At 42.9% G+C, this 21,996-nt stretch overlaps 1 protein-coding gene across 1 annotated transcript in view; it reads right to left on the bottom strand.

The window, feature by feature from the left end:
- The window catches only part of DYNC2H1 (dynein cytoplasmic 2 heavy chain 1), a 346,899-nt gene that overhangs the window by 157,236 nt on the left and 167,667 nt on the right, over positions 1-21,996 (bottom strand). The window contains exons 62-66 of the mRNA XM_074984721.1: positions 21,731-21,872; positions 20,258-20,367; positions 16,767-16,865; positions 7,759-7,882; positions 3,490-3,653 (exon numbers count right to left, since the gene is read on the bottom strand). Coding sequence (XP_074840822.1) covers positions 3,490-3,653; positions 7,759-7,882; positions 16,767-16,865; positions 20,258-20,367; positions 21,731-21,872 — 639 coding nt within the window. The remainder of the gene's footprint in view (positions 1-3,489; positions 3,654-7,758; positions 7,883-16,766; positions 16,866-20,257; positions 20,368-21,730; positions 21,873-21,996) is intronic.

The raw sequence follows: 21,996 nt of genomic DNA, 5'->3' as shown, positions 1-21,996 counted from the left end.
TCCCTCCAGTAGGCCATAGCACCATGCCCCCCTAACCACCTGCATCCCCATTCTCTCCTCCTTTTCCCTTCCATATCTCTTGTCCCCCCACCCTCTGGCTCTCTGAGTCCCCTACTATGTTTCGGCCCCACACCGCAGCAGATGGTACCACTGCCTGCCCCAGCCCTTTGCCCAGGGCTCTCCCCTCCTCACCTGCAGGCTACAGCGTTGGAACTGGATTGGCTCCAGTCCCTGGCCAGGCACAGCCAGGCACTGGGGAAGGGCTCTTCCTACTACCTGCACTGTCCGCACGCACCTGCAGGAAGCAGCTGTGACTCAACCGGGGCTCTGGATGCACATGGACGTGGCAGCAGTGTGGGACTGGGAAGTGAAGCCCCAGATGTGCCCCCTCCCAGAGCAAGGAGTAGAGCCCTGCAGTATGGGAAAGGGGACTAACCCCTTAGTTCCCAGGCTGGGGCAGGGCGGGGGCAGCACTGACAATCCAGTGAGAGATGAGGCACCGCCCTGTGACTTAGCTCAGCGGTTTGAGCATTGGCCTTGTAAGCCCAGGGTGGTGCTCTCAGTCCTAGAGAAGGCCATTTTCAGGGTCTGGGGTACATAGATTAATATGTATCTTTCAGGGATGGTGCTTGGCCTGGCTGTGAGGGCAGGGGACTGGACTTGATGACCTCTCAAGGTCCCTTCCAGTTCTTGTTATGTATGTACCAGAGCTGTGCCTTGCCCTACCTTCATTATTGTGCTGTATCCAGCATTCTAAACACTAGATTCTAAATCCAGTACTTGTGTATGTAAATTATAGCAATGATAAATGGAGTATATCATGGGAACATAGACAAAATGTGCTACAAAAGTTACATCTACACTGCGAACTAGGGTCCTAGTTCCCAGGCTTTATAAATTTACTCATGCTAGCTCTCTGCCTGAGCTAAAGATAACCGTGTACATATTAAGTACAGGAAGCAGTGGCATGGGTTAGTCAGCCACAAGACAAACCCACCAGCACCGCATGAGCATATATGCGAGGAGGCAAGTTCATATCAATGCTGCTGCATCTTGTTCTACTGCAGAGGTCAGCAACCAACATAGCAAGGAGAGACTTTTTTTTCAAATTCAGTAGAGGCTCAATAATTCAAGAGCTGAAATGCACATGAATACAAGACGGTCCTTAATAAATAACATCAAACCATACTTTTTGTAACTCCTGTTTTAAGAACAGTGCACAATGATTTGTAATGTGATACACATTTACTGCAGGGCCTTGACAAACTTTTTACATATTCTATTTCCTTACACTTTACATTTATACGTTTGTACCACTATCATCCTGACTTTCACTCCTGAACCCACTTTCATTATGCCAGTTTTACTTCACATTTAATTTCAGCTTTCTTTCTTAAAATGCATGTTGCCCTTCACAGCAGGAATGCCACAAGCTACCTTTTTCTTTTCAAAATAAAGACTTTATTAGCAACATGATCAAAACACAGATACAGTATCTTATCCCACGATGCACTGCACATATTAAAATGGCAATTATCCAATGTTATGAGATTACATATCATTTGATACTTAGATACGAGTCGTTCATTGTTGAGTTTTTTAGATGTTCTATGTTCATCAAAAATAATCAGGAGTGGTTTTTTTGTTTTTTGTTTTGTTTTGTGTGGGTTTTTTTTTTTTTGGTTTTTTTTTTACTTTGTAACTATAGCTTCAGAAGAAGAAGTCATCAAAGAGCCGCATGTTCTTCGGAAGGACTCCCATTTTCTTCCAAAGTATCCCAGCTTTTACTTTTGGAAGGGGACCTTCCGGAAGTGAGATCTCGTGGGAATATTCAACTGAGGCATGAGATATTTTAATCTGGTTGCAGACCCCTGTACTATTGTAATATGACCACTATTTTTTTTTTACCATATTAGCTCAGATGAGAGCTACTACAAATACGTTTATATGAGCTGGGAAGTACGCATGTAACTCATAATGAAGATGTAACTAAAGAGTAGATCCAATAAGAATTACTGGTAATTTTGTTTATTTGGCTTCTTAGAGCAACTTCACGTTAATCTAAGCAGTCCTCCTACCAAAAATCAGAGACAAGAAAAAGCAATGATTTTCTTTTATCACTTCCCCCTAAGGGAGCCAGTCGACCTTCTAATGCTGCTCAGTTGCTTTCCTGTATTTAGCAGGCAGAGATCAATTATTTGTCTGGTTAAGCTAGACATTTTGGCCACATCTACATCCCTCCCCCAACTTCTGGGAGGGGTATGATAACAAGCAGAGAGGAAGATGCAAATGAGATGCAGATTAAAATATCTCACGCCTCAGTTGCATATTCCCACAAGATCTCACTACCAGAAGATCCCCTTCCGGAAGCAAAAGCTGCCGTGTAGACAGGTCTCCTTTGGAAGGGAATGGGGGGTTCTTCCAAAGGAAATCCCCCTTCCTGGAGACCCTTCTTACACAAATGTTTGCAGAAAAGGGGTCTGGGTGGGTTCCTTCAGAAGGACAGTTTCCTTCTGAAGGACCCCGCTCTACAAGGCAGCTTTTGCTTCTAGAAGTGGATCTTCTGGAAGCGAGATCTCTTGGAATATGCAAATGAGGCATAAAATATTTTAATCTGCACTGAAACTAAGCCACTCCGCACCAGACAGGGAAAGATGGAAGGAAATAGTGAGAGAGGCATCCGACACCAATGGGCACTGAGCCCAAGATTATTGATGATGATTTGCATCTTCTGAACCATTCATTACCATGCCCCTTCCAAAAGGTGGTGGAGAGAGCCAGTGTAGATGCAGGTTTTGTGTTTTACCTTCTTCTCCAATGTCAAATTTTCACTCCATTCTATGTTGGTTAATTCTGAATAAACTAGCTTCCCAATGAGTATGTTTTCAAGTGATTAGCAGTTTTGCTTTCTAATTCCCTCTGTTTGTCCCGCTTTCCTCTGAACTCTCAGCAGCTCCCAGCAATTAGGTGGAAGACCTAACACATTCATCCTCTAGCTTTCATAACTTCTGCTTGACTACAAGTAAGGTATTTTGACACTAGCAATACTCTTTGACAAGGATAAAAGTGTGGAGAATAGTTCTGCTAATGTTTCAAAAGCACCACAAATGCTCTTACAAGTTAAACTAATAATTTTAGGTTTAATGTGACACTGCTGAAGTCAATGGAGAATTTGCACTTATTTTGGTAAGTGTTAAGATGGAGGAAAACTCTTAAAACTATCAGTCTATGGTTTGATTATAAAATACATAAAAATACAAGGCTAAAAATTTAAATTTAATTATTTTAATAATAATTTTATCCTTTACATTTTTGTGTTGTGTTATACCTCCCTAATCCTTACAAAAGATCAGCGATTGTGGCTAGATTTTCTCAATGAGGGCCTCTGCCAGGTCTGTGTTGTCAGAAATCAAGATGTAACCAGAGATGAATGGGAGCCGATGTCTATGAACTGTTATTATTTTATTACAAGGAACATTAAATGCCTACCTGTCCTCTTAAACCACTTCTTGTTGTTGTAAAGTTAACTTCAGTAACAATAGAAGCTGCATCAGGTGGAATAAAGGGATTTGGGTTTCGCGTTGATAGAAATAGGCGGAATTCTTCATTATAGTCAATGATTTTGTCACCTATTTGTACAGCATATCGTGGTCCTATTAAAAATACAAATATGTTATCCTATGTTTGATTAGGAAATTTTCTAGAACTGTCTAAAAATAAATATTCACCATGTGAAAAAAAACTTGAGAACCAAATTTTAGATGTAGTTTAAAAGAAATAGTTTTATAAAACTAACAAACTTATCTCATACCATAAAAATAAATTAAAATATTTATAGTAGCTTAACTTTCCCCTATATTGTTGAAAATAAAAATAAGGTACCATTGTGGAAGTGCATCAGAACCAGATGCTAAAAACACCTAAAAGAGTCTGCTTTAATTATCCCAATACAAAAATTAAATAAAAAGAATAAGTGATCAAAAATTTCATTAGAGGTAAAGTAACAAACAGAACCTCTGCCCAATTTAAATTTTCGAGCAGCTCCAGCAATGCAAAGTGCAATTAAAATCACGCCAAGTTGCACAACTGAGTATTCCTTTTCTGTGGAGGAATCCTCTGTTGGTTTATGTTCACTGGCCCCCCACTCACCCAGGTGTCATCGGGGGAACATTGGAAAGCGGGTGGGAAAGTAAGGAAAGGGCAGAGTGGGGCTTGGTTGTGACCTGAAATGCATAGATTTGCGGATCTGGCAGGCTGTATTAGAAGTGGGGAGGGATAGCTCAGAAGCTAGAGCATTGGCCTTGTAAACCCAGGACTGTGAGCTCAATCCCTGAAGGTGGGCTGGCCAAGGGTCTGGTGCAGGTTATTTTTGGGGGGGCAGGGGGAGATAGTTCAGTGGTTTGAGCATTGGTCTGCTAAACCCAGGTTTGTGAGCTCTATCTTTGAGGAGGCCATTTAGGGATCTGGGGCAAATAGATTTAAAAACAAAAACAAAAAAAAAAAACACTCTGTCAGGGATGGTGCTTGGTCCTGGCAAGAGGGCAGGGGACTGGACTCAATGATCTCCCAAGGTCCCTTTCAGCTCTATGAGATGTGTGTCTCCATATATTATAATACACATCTGGTAAAATGACTGCACAATTGTTTGCCTTCTGGAAGTAACAGACAAGAAGGGTAGGAAATGCAATACAGAGATGCCTTCTGGGTCATAATTCCTTTCCAGAAAACTCCTGGGACAGCACACTCAGGTGCCTCTGTATTTTCAGAGCTTTGAGCAAAGGGTCACCGTATCTTTAAAAATGAATTTGGTTCTAGTAGGCTGTGACAGGTAAAGACTGCATGTACCAATTTAGATTTTTCACCAGGAACCAACATAACTTTCAGGTTTGTGTTGTAACAATGTCCAAGCAAAAAAAGTATCTATACAAGTAAAAAGTGACTGCAATATGTTAAATCACAGTTTTGTATTAACAAGTCAAGAAAAGTTGTAAATCTTTGAAAATGACTCAGAACAAAGAACTTCCTTCCATGAAAGACTATGAAATGCTTTTATTTTTTATTGATTTTTATCCTATCAGCTCACTGAACCTCACAGCCAGTGAATAGAGTAACAGAACAAAACAGCCGTCGTGTAGCACTTTAAAGATTACCAAAATGATTTATTTGGTTATGAACTTCCGTGGGAAAGACCCACTTCTTCAGAAAGCTCATCACCTAATACGCCATTTTGTTAGTCTTTAATGTGCTACATGATTGCTGTTTTGTTTTGTTACAATAAGAACATAAGAACATAAGAACATAAGAATGGCCATACTGGGTCAGACCAAAGGTCCATCAAGCCCAGCATCCCATCTGCCGACGGTGGCCAATGCCAGGTGCCCCAGAGAAGGAGAACAGAAGACAAGTGATTTATCTCCTGCCATCCATCTCCTGCCCTTGTTATGAAGGCTAGGGCACCATACTTTATCCCTGGCTAATAGCCATTTATGGACCTGACCTGCATAAATTTATCAAGCTCTTTTTTAAACCCTAATAGAGTCCTGGCCTTCACAGCCTCCTCGGGCAAGGAGTTCCACAGGTTGACTGTGCGCTGTGTGAAGAAAAATTTCCTTTTATTAGTTTTGAACCTACTACCCATCAATTTCATTTGGTGTCCCCTAGTTCTTGTATTATGGGAAAAGGTAAATAATTTTTCTATATTCACTTTCTCCACACCATTCATGATTTTATATACCTCTATCATATCGCCCCTCAATCGCCTTTTTTCCAAACTGAAAAGTCCCAGTCTCTCTAGCCTCTCCCCATATGGGACCCTTTCCAAGCCCCTAATCATCTTAGTCGCCCTTTTCTGAACCTTTTCTAATGCCAATATATCTTTTTTGAGGTGAGGAGACCACATCTGCACGCAGTACTCGAGATGTGGGCGTACCATAGTTTTATATAGGGGAAGTATGATATCTTTTGTCTTATTATCGATCCCTTTTTTAATAATTCCTAACATCCTATTTGCCTTACTAACTGCTGCTGCACACTGCGTGGATGTCTTCAGAGAACTATCCACTATAACTCCAAGATCCCTTTCCTGATCTGTCGTAGCTAAATTTGACCCCATCATGTAGTACGTGTAATTTGGGTTATTTTTTCCAACATGCATTACCTTACACTTACCCACATTAAATTTCATTTGCCATTTTGCTGCCCAATCACTCAGTTTGCTGAGATCTTTTTGTAGTTCTTCACAATCCCTTTTGCTTTTGACTGTCCTGAACAACTTGGTGTCATCTGCAAACTTTGCCACCTCACTGCTTACCTCATTTTCTAGATCATTGATGAACAAGTTGAACAGGATCGGTCCCAGGACTGAGCCCTGGGGAACACCACTAGTTACCCCCCTCCATTGTGAAAATTTACCATTTATTCCAACCCTTTGTTTTCTGTCTTTTAACCAATTCCCGATCCATGAAAGGACCTTTCCTCCTATCCCATGACCACCTAATTTACATAAAAGCCTTTGGTGTGGGACCATGTCAAAGGCTTTCTGGAAATCTAGGTATATTATGTCCACTGGGTGCCCCTTGTCCGCATGTTTATTAACCCCTTCAAAGAATTCTAATAGATTAGACAGACACGACTTCCCTCTGCAGAAACCATGCTGACTTTTGCCCAACAATTCGTGCTCTTCTATGTGCCTTGCAATTTTACTCTTTACTAGTGTTTCTACTAATTTACCTGGTACTGATGTTAAACTTATCGGTCTATAATTGCCAATACACTGACACAACTACCTGTCTATGAATAGAGTAAATTCTTTCATACAGCAGTCTATCATCTGGAACTCTCAAATAACCTGTATATTAACCATAACTAAATTTTAATTACGTTTTCCGTAAGTAGAGTATAGTGACAGTAAAGACAAATAAATACAGCAAATACAGTATAAAGTTTACTGTGTACAATACTACAGTTGTTGTGGGGAGTGATAACTCAGTGGTTTGAGCATTAGCTTACTAAACCCAGGGTTGTGAGCACAATCCTCGAGGAGGATACTTAGGGATCTTGGACAAATAGATGTTTAAAAAAAAAAAGTTGTCAGGGATGGTGCTTGGTCCTGCCAAGAGCGCAGAGGAGTGGACTCAATGAGGTCTGAAGGCCCCTTCCAGTTCTGTAAAATAGGTATACCTCCATATATACTCTGCATACATTTTTGTTTGTTTCTTAATAGCTAATCTTGCTTTTCTTTAGAGTTATGCATTGCTATGTATATCTCTCTATCATCCAGAATATTTGAATATGCAGCAACCCCCCGCAGGCCTGGGGATGCCAGATATGAACAAGTACACTGTAACTATTTCCCCACCCCTCCATCCTTAAATAATTTTCATGTTGATCTGTTTTTTCTGTAGTTTTCTAATAAAATTAAATAGAAACTGCAATACTAACCATCTAAAAAGCTGCTTTCCACCCTTAAGGTAGACTCTGTAAGGATTTTTTAAGGATCAAAAATCTCAAACAAAAGCATGTGTTTGAAAGGAGAATGACGTCAACTTAAACTTTGAGAGAACTTTAAATAGGTTTAAATATTTTCTAATGCAGTTCATGCATCACATTGGTAGTTGAAGGTAAACAAAGAAGCAAATTCCTAACTAATGATCATGTTTCTTAAATGTAGTTAAGTTAAAAATTAAATTCTGTATTAGGTACATGGATTTTATTCATAGATCTATAATACAGCTCTCTCTCAAACGGTCAGGCATTTACCTTGAGCAATAAGATCTTTTCTTAACAGTGGATAAAGAACTGGCTCAACTCCATCCATCTCCTGTAGGATAAGTGTTTTCCCAAATCTCACTGCCAGCTCAACAGCAGTAATGAAGTTAGCATCCTGTGTAAATAAAAGTTAATACCTATTGATTTATTTAGTTCCTTAATATTTGCATCTGTATTGCCTTAAAGATGTACACTGTAAGATTCTTTTACCAAAAAATATACTGTAGTTACACATAACTGTTGTACATTAAATATATGTGTTACTCCCTATTCACACTCTAGGAATAGCAATCATGTCAAGTAAATCACTGAGAATTTAAAGTGATAAAACTGAGATGCAAGAGATACAAGATCAAGTGATCTGCAACCAACAGCACAAAACACGTCTTCATGTACCCTTCTATTACCAGCACCATGCAGTCCCTTCAACCAAAGGATTAATGCAGGTACTGCAACCAGACAGGCTTAAGGGCCTTGACTTGGAACCCAGTTGAGTATACAGGCCTGGCCTCCCTTACCACCCAGGCCTGCTGATTAGGGTGGGCGGAGTGGTGGGAAGGGAGAAAACGACCCTGGGCCTGGCATTTGAAAGGGGCCTAGTGTTCTACCCTTTGAAATACCACAGAGCGTGTGACACTCTGCGGGCAGCTCAGAAGGAGCATGGCGGCGGAATCAGGGCTGACTGCTCTAACCATGCCCCATCCACTCTTGACCCCGCGGACAGCCCAGCCCCCCTACCTTGCCCCCAGGCAACGGCTAAGGACACTGAGGTGACTTAAATACTGAAGGAGTTCCCAGATTCTATAAGCACTAGGACAAGCTGACACACCAAGCATAATAAGAGGAAAATCCATATACCCCAGGAACACTCAGGCAACAGGAACTGATTGACTGCCCCACCAGTGGGAGTGAACTCTGGCACAAAGCTCCACCTGGCCAAAAACAATTCTGTTGCATGAACGCACCAGCTCACAATCAGAAATTAGTAGTAGTAGTACAGAGCAGAAAAGAAGAGAGGGGAGGCTGTGCCAATTTGCAGAAGCAGTGTATTTGGGAATAACTATAGCATCGTCTTCTTTTCTTCTTTGTGAAGATCTGTCCATCTTTAGTATAGCAGTCCAGTGGACATTGACGCTCTTAAATAGCAGAGGTAAGACCTATGCAAGAGAATAAAGCACTGCGCTCCCAAAATGAAAGAGAAGTTACTCACCTGTGTAGTAACGATGGTTCTTCGACATGTGTCCCCGTGGGTGCTCCACAGTAGGTGTCGGGCTTGCCCCGGCGCCGCAGCTCAGAAAATGTTCAGCAGTCTCCGTCGGGTTGCGCATGCGCCGATGTGCGTCGGCTCTTCGCGCACTTACGGTCACTTGCGCAATCCGGTCCCCGCCAGTTCCTGATCAACCGCTCCGGATGCCCCTGAAAACACACAAACAGAGCTCTGAAGTGGGGAGGAATGGGTGGGTAGTGGAGCACCCATGGGGACACATCTCGAAGAACCATCGTTACTACACAGGTGAGTAACTTCTCTTTCTTCTTCGAGTGGTCCCCGTGGGTGCTCCACAGTAGGTGACTACCCAGCAGTCACCCCCCCCCGAAAAAGGAGGTGGGTACCCGATTTATGCGCAGCTTGCCCATGAAAGGACTGCTGTTGACAGGCGTGTATCCTCATCAAGCATCCTGTGCATGGCGTAGTGCTTGGCGAAGGTGTCATAGGAAGACCACGTCGCCACTCTGCAGATATCTCTCAGTGCGATGCCTTTGAAGAAGGCCGTTGATGCCGCCATCACCCTCGTAGAGTGGGCTCTTGGCGGAATTGGCAGAGGAGTCTTGCGACTCTCTTAACACAGTCTTATGCAAGACACAATCTGATTTGAAATCCTCTGCGAAGATAGCGCTTCTCCTTTTGACCTGGATGCAATGGACACCAGGAGTCTGTCTGTTTTCCGGAAAGGTTTAGTTCTATCGATGTAGAAGGCCAGTGCCCTTCTTACATCAAGTAAGTGCAGCCGTGCCTCTTCATTTGAGTTGTGAGGCTTAGGATAGAACGAGGGCAGCACTACTGGTTCGTTGATATGAAAATCTGAAGAGACCTTCGGAACGAAGGCTGGGTGTAATCGTAAGACCACAGCTTCTTTTGAGAAGATTGTGCAGGGTGGTGTGGACGTTATGGCCACGAGCTCACTCACTCTGCGAGCTGACGTGATTGCCAGGAGGAAAGCCATTTTAATGGTAAGTAGTCAGAGGGGGACCGTAGCCAATGGTTCAAAGGGCGGTCCCGAGAGGGTATGTAGAACTAGGTCTAAACTCCATGACGGCGGTATTGGTTTCCGAGGGGGGTACAGGTTCACCAACCCCTTTAGGAAACGCGAGACCACAGGATGGGCAAATGTGGTTGATCCATCCTCTTCATGCCGAAACGCTGATATAGTCGCCAGATGCACCTTTCTAGAGGATAGCGAAAGTCCATTTTGTTTGAGTTGTAGCAAATAATCCAGAATCGTAGGTATGGTGGCGTCCTGGGGTATTAGTTGCCTGGAGGAACACCATTCAGAAAAACGCGACCATTTGTGCTGATAAGTCTTTCTGGTGGAAGTTCTCCGACTATATTCAAGGACTTGTTGTACTCCCTCTGAGCATGTAGTCTCTGAGGCACTTAGCCATGGATTAGCCATGCTTGTAGCCGAAGTCTCTTCGGGTGCGGGTGCAGTATTGACCCCCAAGCCTGAGAGAGAATGTCCGGTACTGTTGATAGGGGAAATGGCTGATGTTGAGCCATGCGCAAGAGCAACGGGAACCACTGTTGTCGGTCCCAGGTTGGGACTATGAGTATCATGCGTGCTTTCTCCCTTCTGGTCTTCTCCAAGACCTTGTGTATAAGTGTCGTGGGAGGGAACACATAAAGTAGAGGGCCCTTCCATGGGATCATGAAGGCGTCCCCCAAATACCCATGTCCCATGCCCGCTCTGGAGCAGTACTGGGGACATTTCTTGTTTTCTCGGGTGGCGAACAAGTCGATTTGGGGAAAACCCCATCTGCGGAACACTTGGTGGAGTAGGTCTGGATGGATCTGCCACTCGTGAGTGGGCGCAAAGTGTCTGCTGAGTTGGTCCGCCTTGACGTTGTGGACCCCCGGTAGGTATGAAGCTTTTAGGGTTATATTGTTGGCGATGCACCAGTTCCAGAGCCGGACCACCTCTGCGCAAAGCGTACGAGACCTGGCTCCCCCGTCGGTTTATATAAAACATGGTGGTGGTGATGTCGGTATTCACGCCGACTATTTTTCTGCGCAGATAATTGTGAAAATGCCTGCACGCATTGAACACTGCCCTGAGCTCTAATATGTTTATGTGCAGTGTCTTCTCCGCAGGGGACCATAATCCTTGAGTGGTTTTGTTGTCCATGTGAGCCCCCCCATCCCATATGGGAGGCATCTGTTGTAATGAACACCGTAATTTGCGGTTGGCGGAAGGGCACCCCTGTTAGGAGATTCTTGGGGTTTCCCCACCATGTTAGCGAGCTTCGTGCCTCTGTTGTAAGTGACACCCTCTTGCGGACGGTGTGGATTGAGGGTTTGTATACGGTTGCCAACCAATGCTGCAATCCTCGCATATGCAGCCTGGCATTTTGCACCACAAACGTGGTGGTTGCCATATGCCCCAACAGTTGTAAGCATGTGAGAACTGGAACAGTGGGGCTGTACGTTAGTAGTTGTACGAGAGATTCGATGGCTCGAAAACGAGCCTCGGGTAAATACACCGTTGAGGTGACTGAGTCTATCGGAGCCCCTATAAACTCTATATTTTGCGTGGGGTCGGTCTTTGATTTTGAGAAATTGATGATGAGGCCCAGTGAGGTAAATGTGTTTGTGGTGATGTGTATCATCCATAATACCTCCTCCCGGGAAGTTCCCTTTAGCAGGCAATCGTCCAGGTACGGGAAAATGAAAACTCCCTGTCTGTGTAGGTATGCTGACACCACCGCTAAGGTCTTGGTGAAGACTCTGGGTGCTGAATAGAGTCCGAATGGGAGGACTCTGTACTGGAAATGATCCGTACCCACAAGGAACCGGAGGAAAACACCTGTGGGCTGGATGAATTGCGATATGAAAATACGCATCCTGTAAGTCGAGGGCTGCAAACCAATCGCCATGGTCAAGTGCCGTGATTATTGAAGCCATCGTAGTCATTTTGAAGCGCTGTTTGCGTAGGTACTGGTTCAGTGCGTGTAGATCCAAAATGGGTCTCCACCCTCCTGTCTTCTGCTCCGTCAGGAAATACCTGGAGTAGAACCCTTTGCCTTGAAACTGTTCCGGTACTCTCTCCACCGCCCCTATAAATAGGAGGTGGTCCACCTCCCGCCTTAATTCCAGTAGGTGAGAGGGGTCTCTGAGCATGGGTGCGGTGGAAGGATTTGGTGGAGGTAAAGACTGGAAGGGGATCGTGTATCCCGTGTTTACGATCTCCGATACCCACTTGTCCGACGTGATGCTTTTCCATTGTGGGTAAAATGGCTTGAGTCGGTGATGGAACATGTACTGAGATTGGCACTGAGGTACGGTCTTGGCTTCGTGGCCCTCGACATATCCATCAAACTTGCTGTCTTGCACTTTGCCCTGCGGAGGCGCTGCCCTGCTGAGGCCGGCGCCTAGGGCCCTTATAATGTGTTTGTTGATGACGTCCCTGATCATACCCCCGTTGAAATTGGATACGTTGCTGTTGGTAACCATAACGGCGTTGCTGAGGATAAAATTTCTTCCTTCTGAGCGGTGGGGTATATATCCCCAAAGTCTGAAGTGTCGCTCTGGAATCTTTGCTGGAGTGTAGGACTGAGTCGGATGATTCAGCAAACAATTTTATTTTGTCGAAGGGGAGGTCTGCAATTTTGACCTGTAACTCCTCTGGAATGCCGGATGTGTGAAGCCATGACTCTCTCCACATTACCACTGCAGTGGCCACGGCGTGGGCCGCTGTGTCCGCCACATCCAGTGCAATCTGCACGCCCGCTCAAGAAGCCGCGTAGCCCTCTTGCACAATTGCTTTAAGAATTGGCCTTTTTTCCCCTGGAAGGAAGTCCATGAGGGCAGTAAGCTTGGAATAATTGTTGAAATTGTGATTCGACAAATGAGCGGCATAGTTGGCCATGTGGAGCAACAGACTAGAGGAGGAGTAGGCTTTTCTACCCAGAAGATCCAGCTTCTTTATGTCCTTGTCCAATCCCCCAGATTTGTACTGGGACGATTTGGACCTGTGTTGGGACGATTCAACCACTAGCGAGTTTGGCTGTGGATGACTAAATAGAAATTCCATACCTTTCGCAGGGACGAAGTACTTTTTGTCCGCTCTTTTGTTGGTAGGAGGAGCGGATGCTGGGGTCTGCCATATATTAGTGGCTGCCTCCATGATTGCATCGTCCAGAGGAATAGCAATTTTAGAAGAAGATGGAGGCCTGAGGTTTTTAAGGAGTCTGTGGTGTTTCTCCTGCACCTCTGCCACTTGAATATCTTGGGACTGAGCTACCCGTTTGAACAGCTCCTGAAACTGTTTCAGGTCATCTGGGTGAGAAATGTCTCCAGGGACCACGGCCTCGTCTGGCGAGGATGAGGAGGCATCACTATGGTTTCTCTCCTCCAATTCCTCTGGATCCTGGCCGTATTGATGTGATTGCCTTTGTGGAATTTCGAGGTGGGGTGCAATGTCTTTAGACTCAGCCTCTGATTGGGGAACCCGTGGTGTTCCCCCAGGTGGAAGCAGAACACTGTGGTGTTGAGGAGTGGTCGACGGGGATCCATAGTGAGACGTCGACCTCCTATGACGACTCCCCGCATAATGATGGCGGTCGTAGCAACAGGGACAGGGACCCGGCGATGGAGACCTGGACCATGACCCAAGGATGTAAGGGTGGTGCCTGGAATGTCGAGACCTCTGAGATGATACCGACGTACGAGGAGAGCCTCTGTGAGAAGACTCGTAGGGACCTCTGCTAGATGCTGGAGAAAAGCGTGCAGATCCCTGTGATGGGCTCCAAAGAAAAGGAGAAGGACGTCTGTGGCAGGCTGAAGGTGTTGCTGCCCGTCGAATCTCTGGTGGTGATCGTGGTGACAGAGGCAGCGCAATTACCTCAGGAGAGGGGCTGCGGTGCCTGGTCTTCATTTTAGCCTTTACCCTCTCGGGTGGTCCTATTGGTGAACTTGGTACCGGAGCAGGTGTCATGCTGATTCCCACTGCTCCCGGTGCCGTTGTCGCCAGTGCCGTCGATCCCGGTGCCGTTGTCGCCGGTGCCGTCGATCCCGGTGCCGTTGTCGCCGGTGCCGGTGCTGTCGTCCTTGGTGCCGTGGATCCCGGTGCCGTCATCCTCGGTGCCTCTGGGGAAGTCTCGATCAGTGCCGCAGTAGCCGGTGCCAAACTGATTAGTGCCCGCATGGCTCTTGGTGCCGTCTCCCCGGTAACTGCAGGGCTTTGAGTGGTTGCATGCGCTGCGGCTTTACCAGTGGAGGAAGCCAGCATGTGCGGGCCCTTTGCTACACTCGTCCCACTCCCAACAGTAAGAGGCAGGGATCGAGTAGGTGAGGCTCTTCGCGGGCCCTTTGTTACACTCATTCTGCTCCCAACAGTAAGGGGCAGGGATCGAGTAGGCGAGGCTCTTCTTTTCTTCTGTGCAGAGGAGGTCAAAGAGGCTGCCTTCCTCTTGTGCGGTCCTGAAGAGCCCTCCGCATGCGTTGCCTTCGATGAGGCAGGCTGAAGTGCTTTGTCAACTAACAGCATCTTCAGCCTCATTTCTCTATCTTTTGTAGCTCTATTAGTCAACTTGGAACAATGGGAGCACTTCTGGGGAACGTGCGTCTCCCCAAGGCACCGTATGCATCTGCTATGGCCATCCGAAACAGGCATGGCCTCCGGCAAGATTCACACTTCTTAAAGCCGGGGGATGGCATTGTTAAAACTTAATTCTGAGTCCTTAGGTGCTAATAGCACACTTAACAGTATGTTAGGTGATGTTAATAACCGTTGGCCTTTGAAGGCCGACAAACAAAAACAGCGGGCCCGCCCGAAGGCGGCCGCTGCGGTTTTAAGATAGTCTTTAACTTTTACCAACTTTTAACAGAGTAACTAACTATAATAACTGTAGGACTGCTAACTATGAACTGTTAAAAACTATTAACACGAGAAAAAATAAGACTTATCTGTCTCAGGCACTGGAGCCGGAGAGGATTCCGTCTGCAGCCGTTGGCGGTTGAGAAGGAACTGGCGGGGACCGGATCGCGCATGTGACCGTAAGAGCGCGAAGAGCCGACACGCATTGGCGCATGCGCGACCTGACGGAGACTGCTGAACATCTTCCAAGCTGCGGCGCCGGGGCGAGCCCGACACCTACTGTGGAGCACACACGGGGACCACTCAAAGAAGAACATCTGCTTACATCTCAGGGTATGTCTATACTCACCTGGCATTTGACATGCCGCGATCAATCCTCCAGAGTTTGGTTTTGCCACGTCTGTGAAAATGGGGCAAAATCAATCTCTCTGGCCTCAGATGTCGACCCTGGTAATCCATGCTATTGCGTGGAGTAAGGGACATTGGCGCAAGCCTGAAGAGCCCTGATCTTCAGTAGGGAACAAAGTCGATCCTGACACATTGATTCTAGCTACACTAATGATGTAGTTAAAATTGAGTATTTGGGATCAACTTTGTTGGCTAATGTAGACCAGGCCTCAGAATAAGAATAATGAAAGTGTCACTTGAGTTCAACATGCTATCTTTCCAAATTTTATTTCAGACGTATTGTAGAGACAAGGGCCCTGAGCCCTTCTGACATGCACAGACTAAGACAGATTTTTCCCCAAAATTGAAAGGTCTTATTTTTCTCCAACAACACAGAACAGCTTTCAAGTAAACTCTCTGAAGGGAACAGTTGTCAAGATCCTAGCAAGAAGAGTCAGGACCAAGGGTCAGAGCTCACTCAAACCAGAGCCTGGAAAGAGTGCAAAGTTCATAGTCAGGGATACCAAGTGCCAAAGTCATATTTCAGGGTTCAGTTCAGGAGGCAAAGTCCAAATCAAGCCAAGAGCAAAGAACAGGAATAGTCATGTCAGTTTCAGATCAAAATTTGTCTAGACAGGTCCTTGAATGCCTATTGGGTTTCGGGTGAAGAGCCAATCAATAGGCACATGGCTGCTGCCTGTCAGACCCTTGAGGCAATCTATGGTTTATGCCCACAACAGGTCATGAGCAGTAGAACAAATGATGATTAGAGATGTGGCTCATGGCAATGGTAGCAGCTCCAGAAGTCTGATTCTAAACCCACAGGTCCTTTCAGTAACTACCTCTTAACAGTAACAACCAATAGTCTTTCTTACATCTAAGCTATCAAACCTGGCTTTGTCTGATATATCACAGAAATTTGAAAAAAATCTATTAAAGGAGAGATTAATTCAAGTTAAAATCTGAAACTACTTAATCAAAAAAAGTTTTGGATGTGGTATCAAAATACCTTGTTATTTTAAAAAAAAAAGATGATTATGAGATATGTTCATCATAAGAACTTGCTGCTGTGAAAGCATTATTTGTGGAAGCAATATGAAGGAAGTATGAAAGGGTAAAGGATCTGGCCCTTTAATTTTAAATAATACAATGTTCCCGCTACTCAAGTCAATCTATCATATCTATTACAACTGTAAACACTAATAACTTCATTTTTAAAATGAGTTATAGTATCACATTTCTAAAAACAGGCAAACTTTTAATTCTAAAGTTTGTAAAATGTGAATTGAATCTGTTAATTTATTTATATTACATTAAAAGTTTTCTAGTAGTTTTAGAAAGAGTGAGACAGAATGTTTAGTTATTTATTCCTCAATCACTATGTCAAATGACATGATCCCAGGAACCTGGCTACATTTTCGTTAATACAATCACAGGACCCCTCAACCCACCCCTTGGGGTCCTGGGGCCAGCAGAGTTCACCCAGAACTGAAGACCTATGATTCAGAGTAAATACTTCACCTGTTGGTTAATAACTTCCAGGCGAGAGTCTTTCAAATGTGTCTTCAGCCATTCTGTAGCCCTTGAGGAAGGATCTATCAAAAAGGGACAAACTGGACTCTGGGGGAAAAAAATATTATTATATGGTGCAATCTGATTTTAGGAATAAAATATAAAGCAAACACTTTTTTTCATTTCCAAATAAATAAATAAATAATAAACAACACTGAAGAGTTTAAAATTTCAACAGCTGTTGTTATTACTGAACTGGTTATTCAAAGGAAGCAGCCTAATAGCAGAACTACAACTAATTCTGGTAGAAAGAAGAGGAATAGTTCATAATATGATTATATTCCCAGGTGTTGGGTCCACTGATGTTGGACACACCTGCATCATCTCTCTCTGCATTATATTATGCTGTCATCTACATCCACTAATATCACCCTTTGTGCCTTGTTAGAAGCATGTCTTCTCCTCCCACCCCACAGTTTTCTCCTCACTCTCACAAAAATATAGCCCTTTTCATCTGTGCATCTGAAAGCACATTACAGAGGAATATTATTATGGTCATTTTACAGACAAATATATAGGTAAAGACAATAGTTTGCCTATCGTCACAAGGACACATCAGTGTCACAATGCTGCAGATGCTCTTATGCATATTGTTCTGTATTATAATTAGTATCACTAGCACCTAATCATATTATAACTCTCATATTAATGATGTAGTATGCTTTCCTTTTTATAAAAACTAATTTAACTCATAGCTGGTGCTGCAGTGGAAAACCATACTACGTTATAGCTGGGTCTACACTACAGAGTTCTGTCGAGAGAAGATGCCTTCTGTTGACCAAACTAAGGAGCGTACACACTATAAATGTGTTTTGTCAAGAATCTGTCGACAGAATACAGCAGTTTTCCCAGCAGAGTTATGTCTTCATCATATGAGGTATAGCGCCTCTGTCAACAAAAGAATAGGGTAGATGCTCCAGGGGGAGGCCCTCTGTCAATGGAGAGGGCTTCAGTTCACTTGGCTGCCCAGTTTGTAGAGCTTCTGTTTGGCTGTTCTGTCAAGAGGGCTGGGCACTCAGGCCACTCTCTGATGACAGAGGGCATCAATGTGGGAGCCTCTATTAGGTGTGGACGTATTCTGTGGGCAGAGGCTCTGCTGGGAAATATCTGTCAACAGTGAGTTCCGTCAACAGAACTCTGTAGTGCAGACACAGCTTATCTGTATAAGGATGGTATCAAGCTGTGTTAGCCATTAATAAGTTGGAATTTGTATTACGGCAAAAGCTGTCCTGCTGAAAGACTGAAAAAAGATTTATAAGTGTATTCCAAACACTGAGATATTAACCCTTGCTCTACCACTTATACTTAAGTGTTCACCACGTTCATTGCTGAACATTTCCTAAGAATAGGGACCATCCAAAGATTAGTATTGTACTAAGTGGAAGGAGTATTTCTGGCTACTGAGAGGTTTGGTCTCTTGTTTTCAAAAAGTCACGATCAGATTCATTTCAACCTGTTCAACAAACCTCCTTTCTTTGACAGTTTTAGAATCAGAAACAACCGAAATATTGCTGGTAATGTATTTGTACAAAACCAAGTCTGCAGTATAACGCTGTCTACATCCCAGTTTGCAGTTTGAAGGAGTGGGAAATATGAAAACTGAAGGAGACAAATAAATAAGAAAAAAAGGGAGACAGGATTTCTGCCTTGCAAAGGGAAAGGATACTTGGCTCCTATATCTTAGTGTCAAAACTAAGGACCAGATTAATAGTGGACTTTGTGCATGTGCCCAATAGAATAGTGAAGTAGCAAGAAGATTTGCCAGCCTTAGCTATCCCACAAAACAGTTAGTTATAATTTCAATTATAAAGATTGTTCCTGCTCTGAGGCAGAAATCCATGTTACATGAAAAGGGATGGAACTATTCATTACAATAACCTCAACACATACGAATTAGTAAATAGTAACAGAGAGGAAGCTGTGCTAGTCTATGTACTATCAAAACAAAAAAGTCAAGTAGCACTTTAACAAAATAATTTATTAGGTGAGCTTTCGTGGGACAGACCCACTTCTGGGAGACTATCCTAGAAAACAGTGATTGCAAAAGCAGCAACTCTGATATTAAAAAAACAAAAAAAAAAACAGGAGTCATAGCGGACACAATTCAAAATGAGCCCCCAATATGATGCTGTGGCAAGTATGACTAATATGGTTCTTGAATGTATACAGAAAGGAGTAGTGATTAAGCAAAGAAAGTGGATTTTACCTCTGTTGAAACACTGTGGTCTGTTCTACTTTCTACATTTTAAAAAATATGTATAAAAATTGGAGAGGTACAGAGAAAAGTGACAAAAACTATCTCTGGGCCAAAACAAACAAACAAAAAGCAACCCTACATTTATAGACATAGGCTATGTTGAAACTGCAGGCTTCTGTCAGGTGACTGGAGGTCTCTTGTTAAGTTGGGAGCATTCTGTCAACATCTCTATCTCCCTCTTTCCATAAGGAAGGAGGGATATTTTAGCAGAGGGGATTTTCCCCAACGTTTGACCCTGTACGGATGAACGAGCAAATGTCAGGAAAGCCTCTCCTAACAGAACCGTTGGCAAGAGATATGCAAATGCGGTGTGCAACTTGCATATCTTTTGCTGACAGCTGTCAGCAATCTAGACTCAGCCTTAAAGAGCTTGTTCTGTAAATACAAGAAGAACACTGTTTAAAGTGTAAAAATAGCTACACAGAGGAAATAACATAAACTAGAAGGATCTTTAACTTAACGAAAAAAGGCATAACAAGAACCAATGGCCGGAAGTTAAAGTAAGACAAACACAAATTAGAAACAAGGTATAGAATGTTATTTTAATAGTTAGGGCAATTAACCAAAAGAAGCAGAGAATGCTCCTTTTCTAGATGTCTTGAAGACCACAAATCAAGGGTGGACCATTTAAGAACACACATGAGTAAAACCTAAGTTATGAAGCTAAATACACAAGTAAATGGGTGAAATTCTATGGCTTATGTCATATAGGTCACAAGAATAGATAACCTAATTGTCCTTTCTGGCCTCAAAAGTATGACTTTATAAATCTATAAAAATGTACACAAGATGAGGCCATTTTGTATACGTTGGCAATTGAATAGCTGATATTAAAAATACAGACTTGCAGCATGGGATAATTCTCAAAAGTCTGTAATAATGCTAAAGATAATTTGTATATTTATCCTAATTTGATAGACAAAGGGCCTTTCCTTTTGGATTTTCAGAAAAAAATAAAAGAAGTGAAAAACAAAAATGCATAGATGATGGGACAATATCGTTCCTTTCATTTTATACATAAACAAGTAGCATGAATATTTTATTTGAGTAATGTTTGTACCTTCAACAATACTAACAAGGTAATAAAGACTGAATTGGGTGACCAGAAAAAGAGTACCCTGCTTCAACCAGTTACAAAGACAATGTCTCCAAGATAAGAAACAAAAAAAAACCATCTATTTACCTGTAAGATCACAAGAGCATTTTCTATTGAAAGGTCATCTGAAGGTAAACCTTCACTTTTCCAAATTAGCTGCTCACTCTCTGTGCACAGAAACCGCCTCATATCAAATTCTGGCAAATTAAAGATGGATGTATTAATTATATACCACGTACCTCTGATGATTTTGTATTTGATTTGTGTTTTAAGTTCCCAGTTACAACTGATTCTGCTGCATATAATAAAGTTCCGTATGTTTCCTTTATACTTATTTTTAAATTACTGATATTTACTATATCTCTGATGTTACAAGAGAGTATTATTAATACATTAAGGATAAAGAAAGTATTGTCATCAAATCATCCCTCGTTTTGGGGATAGGCATATTTTCAGGTAAGAAAATCTATACTTTCCACAGTTGAGTTCTCTGCCATGACTGTATGCCTATATATAATCAAAACACATGATAGTATGTTCAAATTTATGTTATGGGAAGATATATACTTAGAAAAAATAATATTTGCAACTTTTCAATCCGGTAAATTAAGATCACTGGTGGTTACCAAAACTATGCCTTCCTGTAGCTACAATACAGAAGAACAGAACAGAAACACAGGGTCAGAACAACAACAGATCTAGGCCAGTATCCTGTCTCTGACAGTGGCAGATGCTTCAGAAGGAATAAACCAAATAAGGCAATTTTGAGTGATCCATCCCATCGTCCAGTCTCAGCTTCTGGCAGTTGCAAGTTTAGTTGCATTCAGAGCACAGCCAATAGATATTGATGGATATTTTCTCCGTTAACTTACCTCTTTTCTGAATCCAATTATACTTTTGACCTTCACAGCATCCCATGGCAACAATTCTACATGTTGACTATGTATTGTGAAGTACTTCCATTTGTAAAAACATGCTGCATATTAATTCCATCAGTTCTTGTGTTATGTGAAGGAGTAAATAATGACTTCTATACATTTTCTCCATACCATTCATGACTTTAAAGACCTCTTGCATACCTCCCCTTAGTTTGCTCTTTTCTAGGATGATCAGGCCTTGTCTTTTTTTTTTTCTCTCTCTCCTCATATGGAACCTGTTCCATACCTCTAATCACCCCCTTCTCACTCCTTTTCCAATTCTAATATATCATTTTTTTAAAATGGGGATACCAGACCTGCTCACACTATTCAAGGTATGCTCATACCATGGATTTATATAGTGGCATGATGACATTTTCTGTCTTATTATGTGGGCCCTTTCCTAGTGGTTCCTGATGTTCTGTTAGCTTTATTTTACCGCTACTGCAATCTGAGCAGGTGTTTGCAGAGAACTATCCATGTTGATTCCAAGATGTCTTCCTTGAGTGCTAAAAGCTAATTGAGAGCTCATCATTTTGTATGTATAGTTGAAATTATTTTTTCCAGTGTGAAAAAAAATGTTATTAATATGTCAAAGCACTATGAATTAATAAGAAAATTAATTAGAAAATAAAATATGTACTTTCAAGACCAGATGATTTTGTCCATTCATCCAAACTAATTTTTCGCTGATCCTCTGGAGCAGCAGAGAGATAAGTTATAAAAGCAGCAGCCAGCTGAGCTCTTTTAGGTAGGGTAGTTAGTTCATCTATTATCTCTGAAACCTACAAACAAACAAACAAAGAAAAGAAAAGAAAAGAAAAAAAGTAGGTAGTGAAGCAGGTGTATTACACAAAAAGTTACATTAAAAGAACATCATGGTTGAAAAGTCAAGCATTTCTGGCCATT

This window comes from Carettochelys insculpta, chromosome 1, assembly GCF_033958435.1.
Source record: "Carettochelys insculpta isolate YL-2023 chromosome 1, ASM3395843v1, whole genome shotgun sequence".
In the NCBI taxonomy this organism is placed as follows: domain Eukaryota; kingdom Metazoa; phylum Chordata; order Testudines; family Carettochelyidae; genus Carettochelys; species Carettochelys insculpta.
This window is presented reverse-complemented; position numbering and strand designations above follow the sequence as displayed.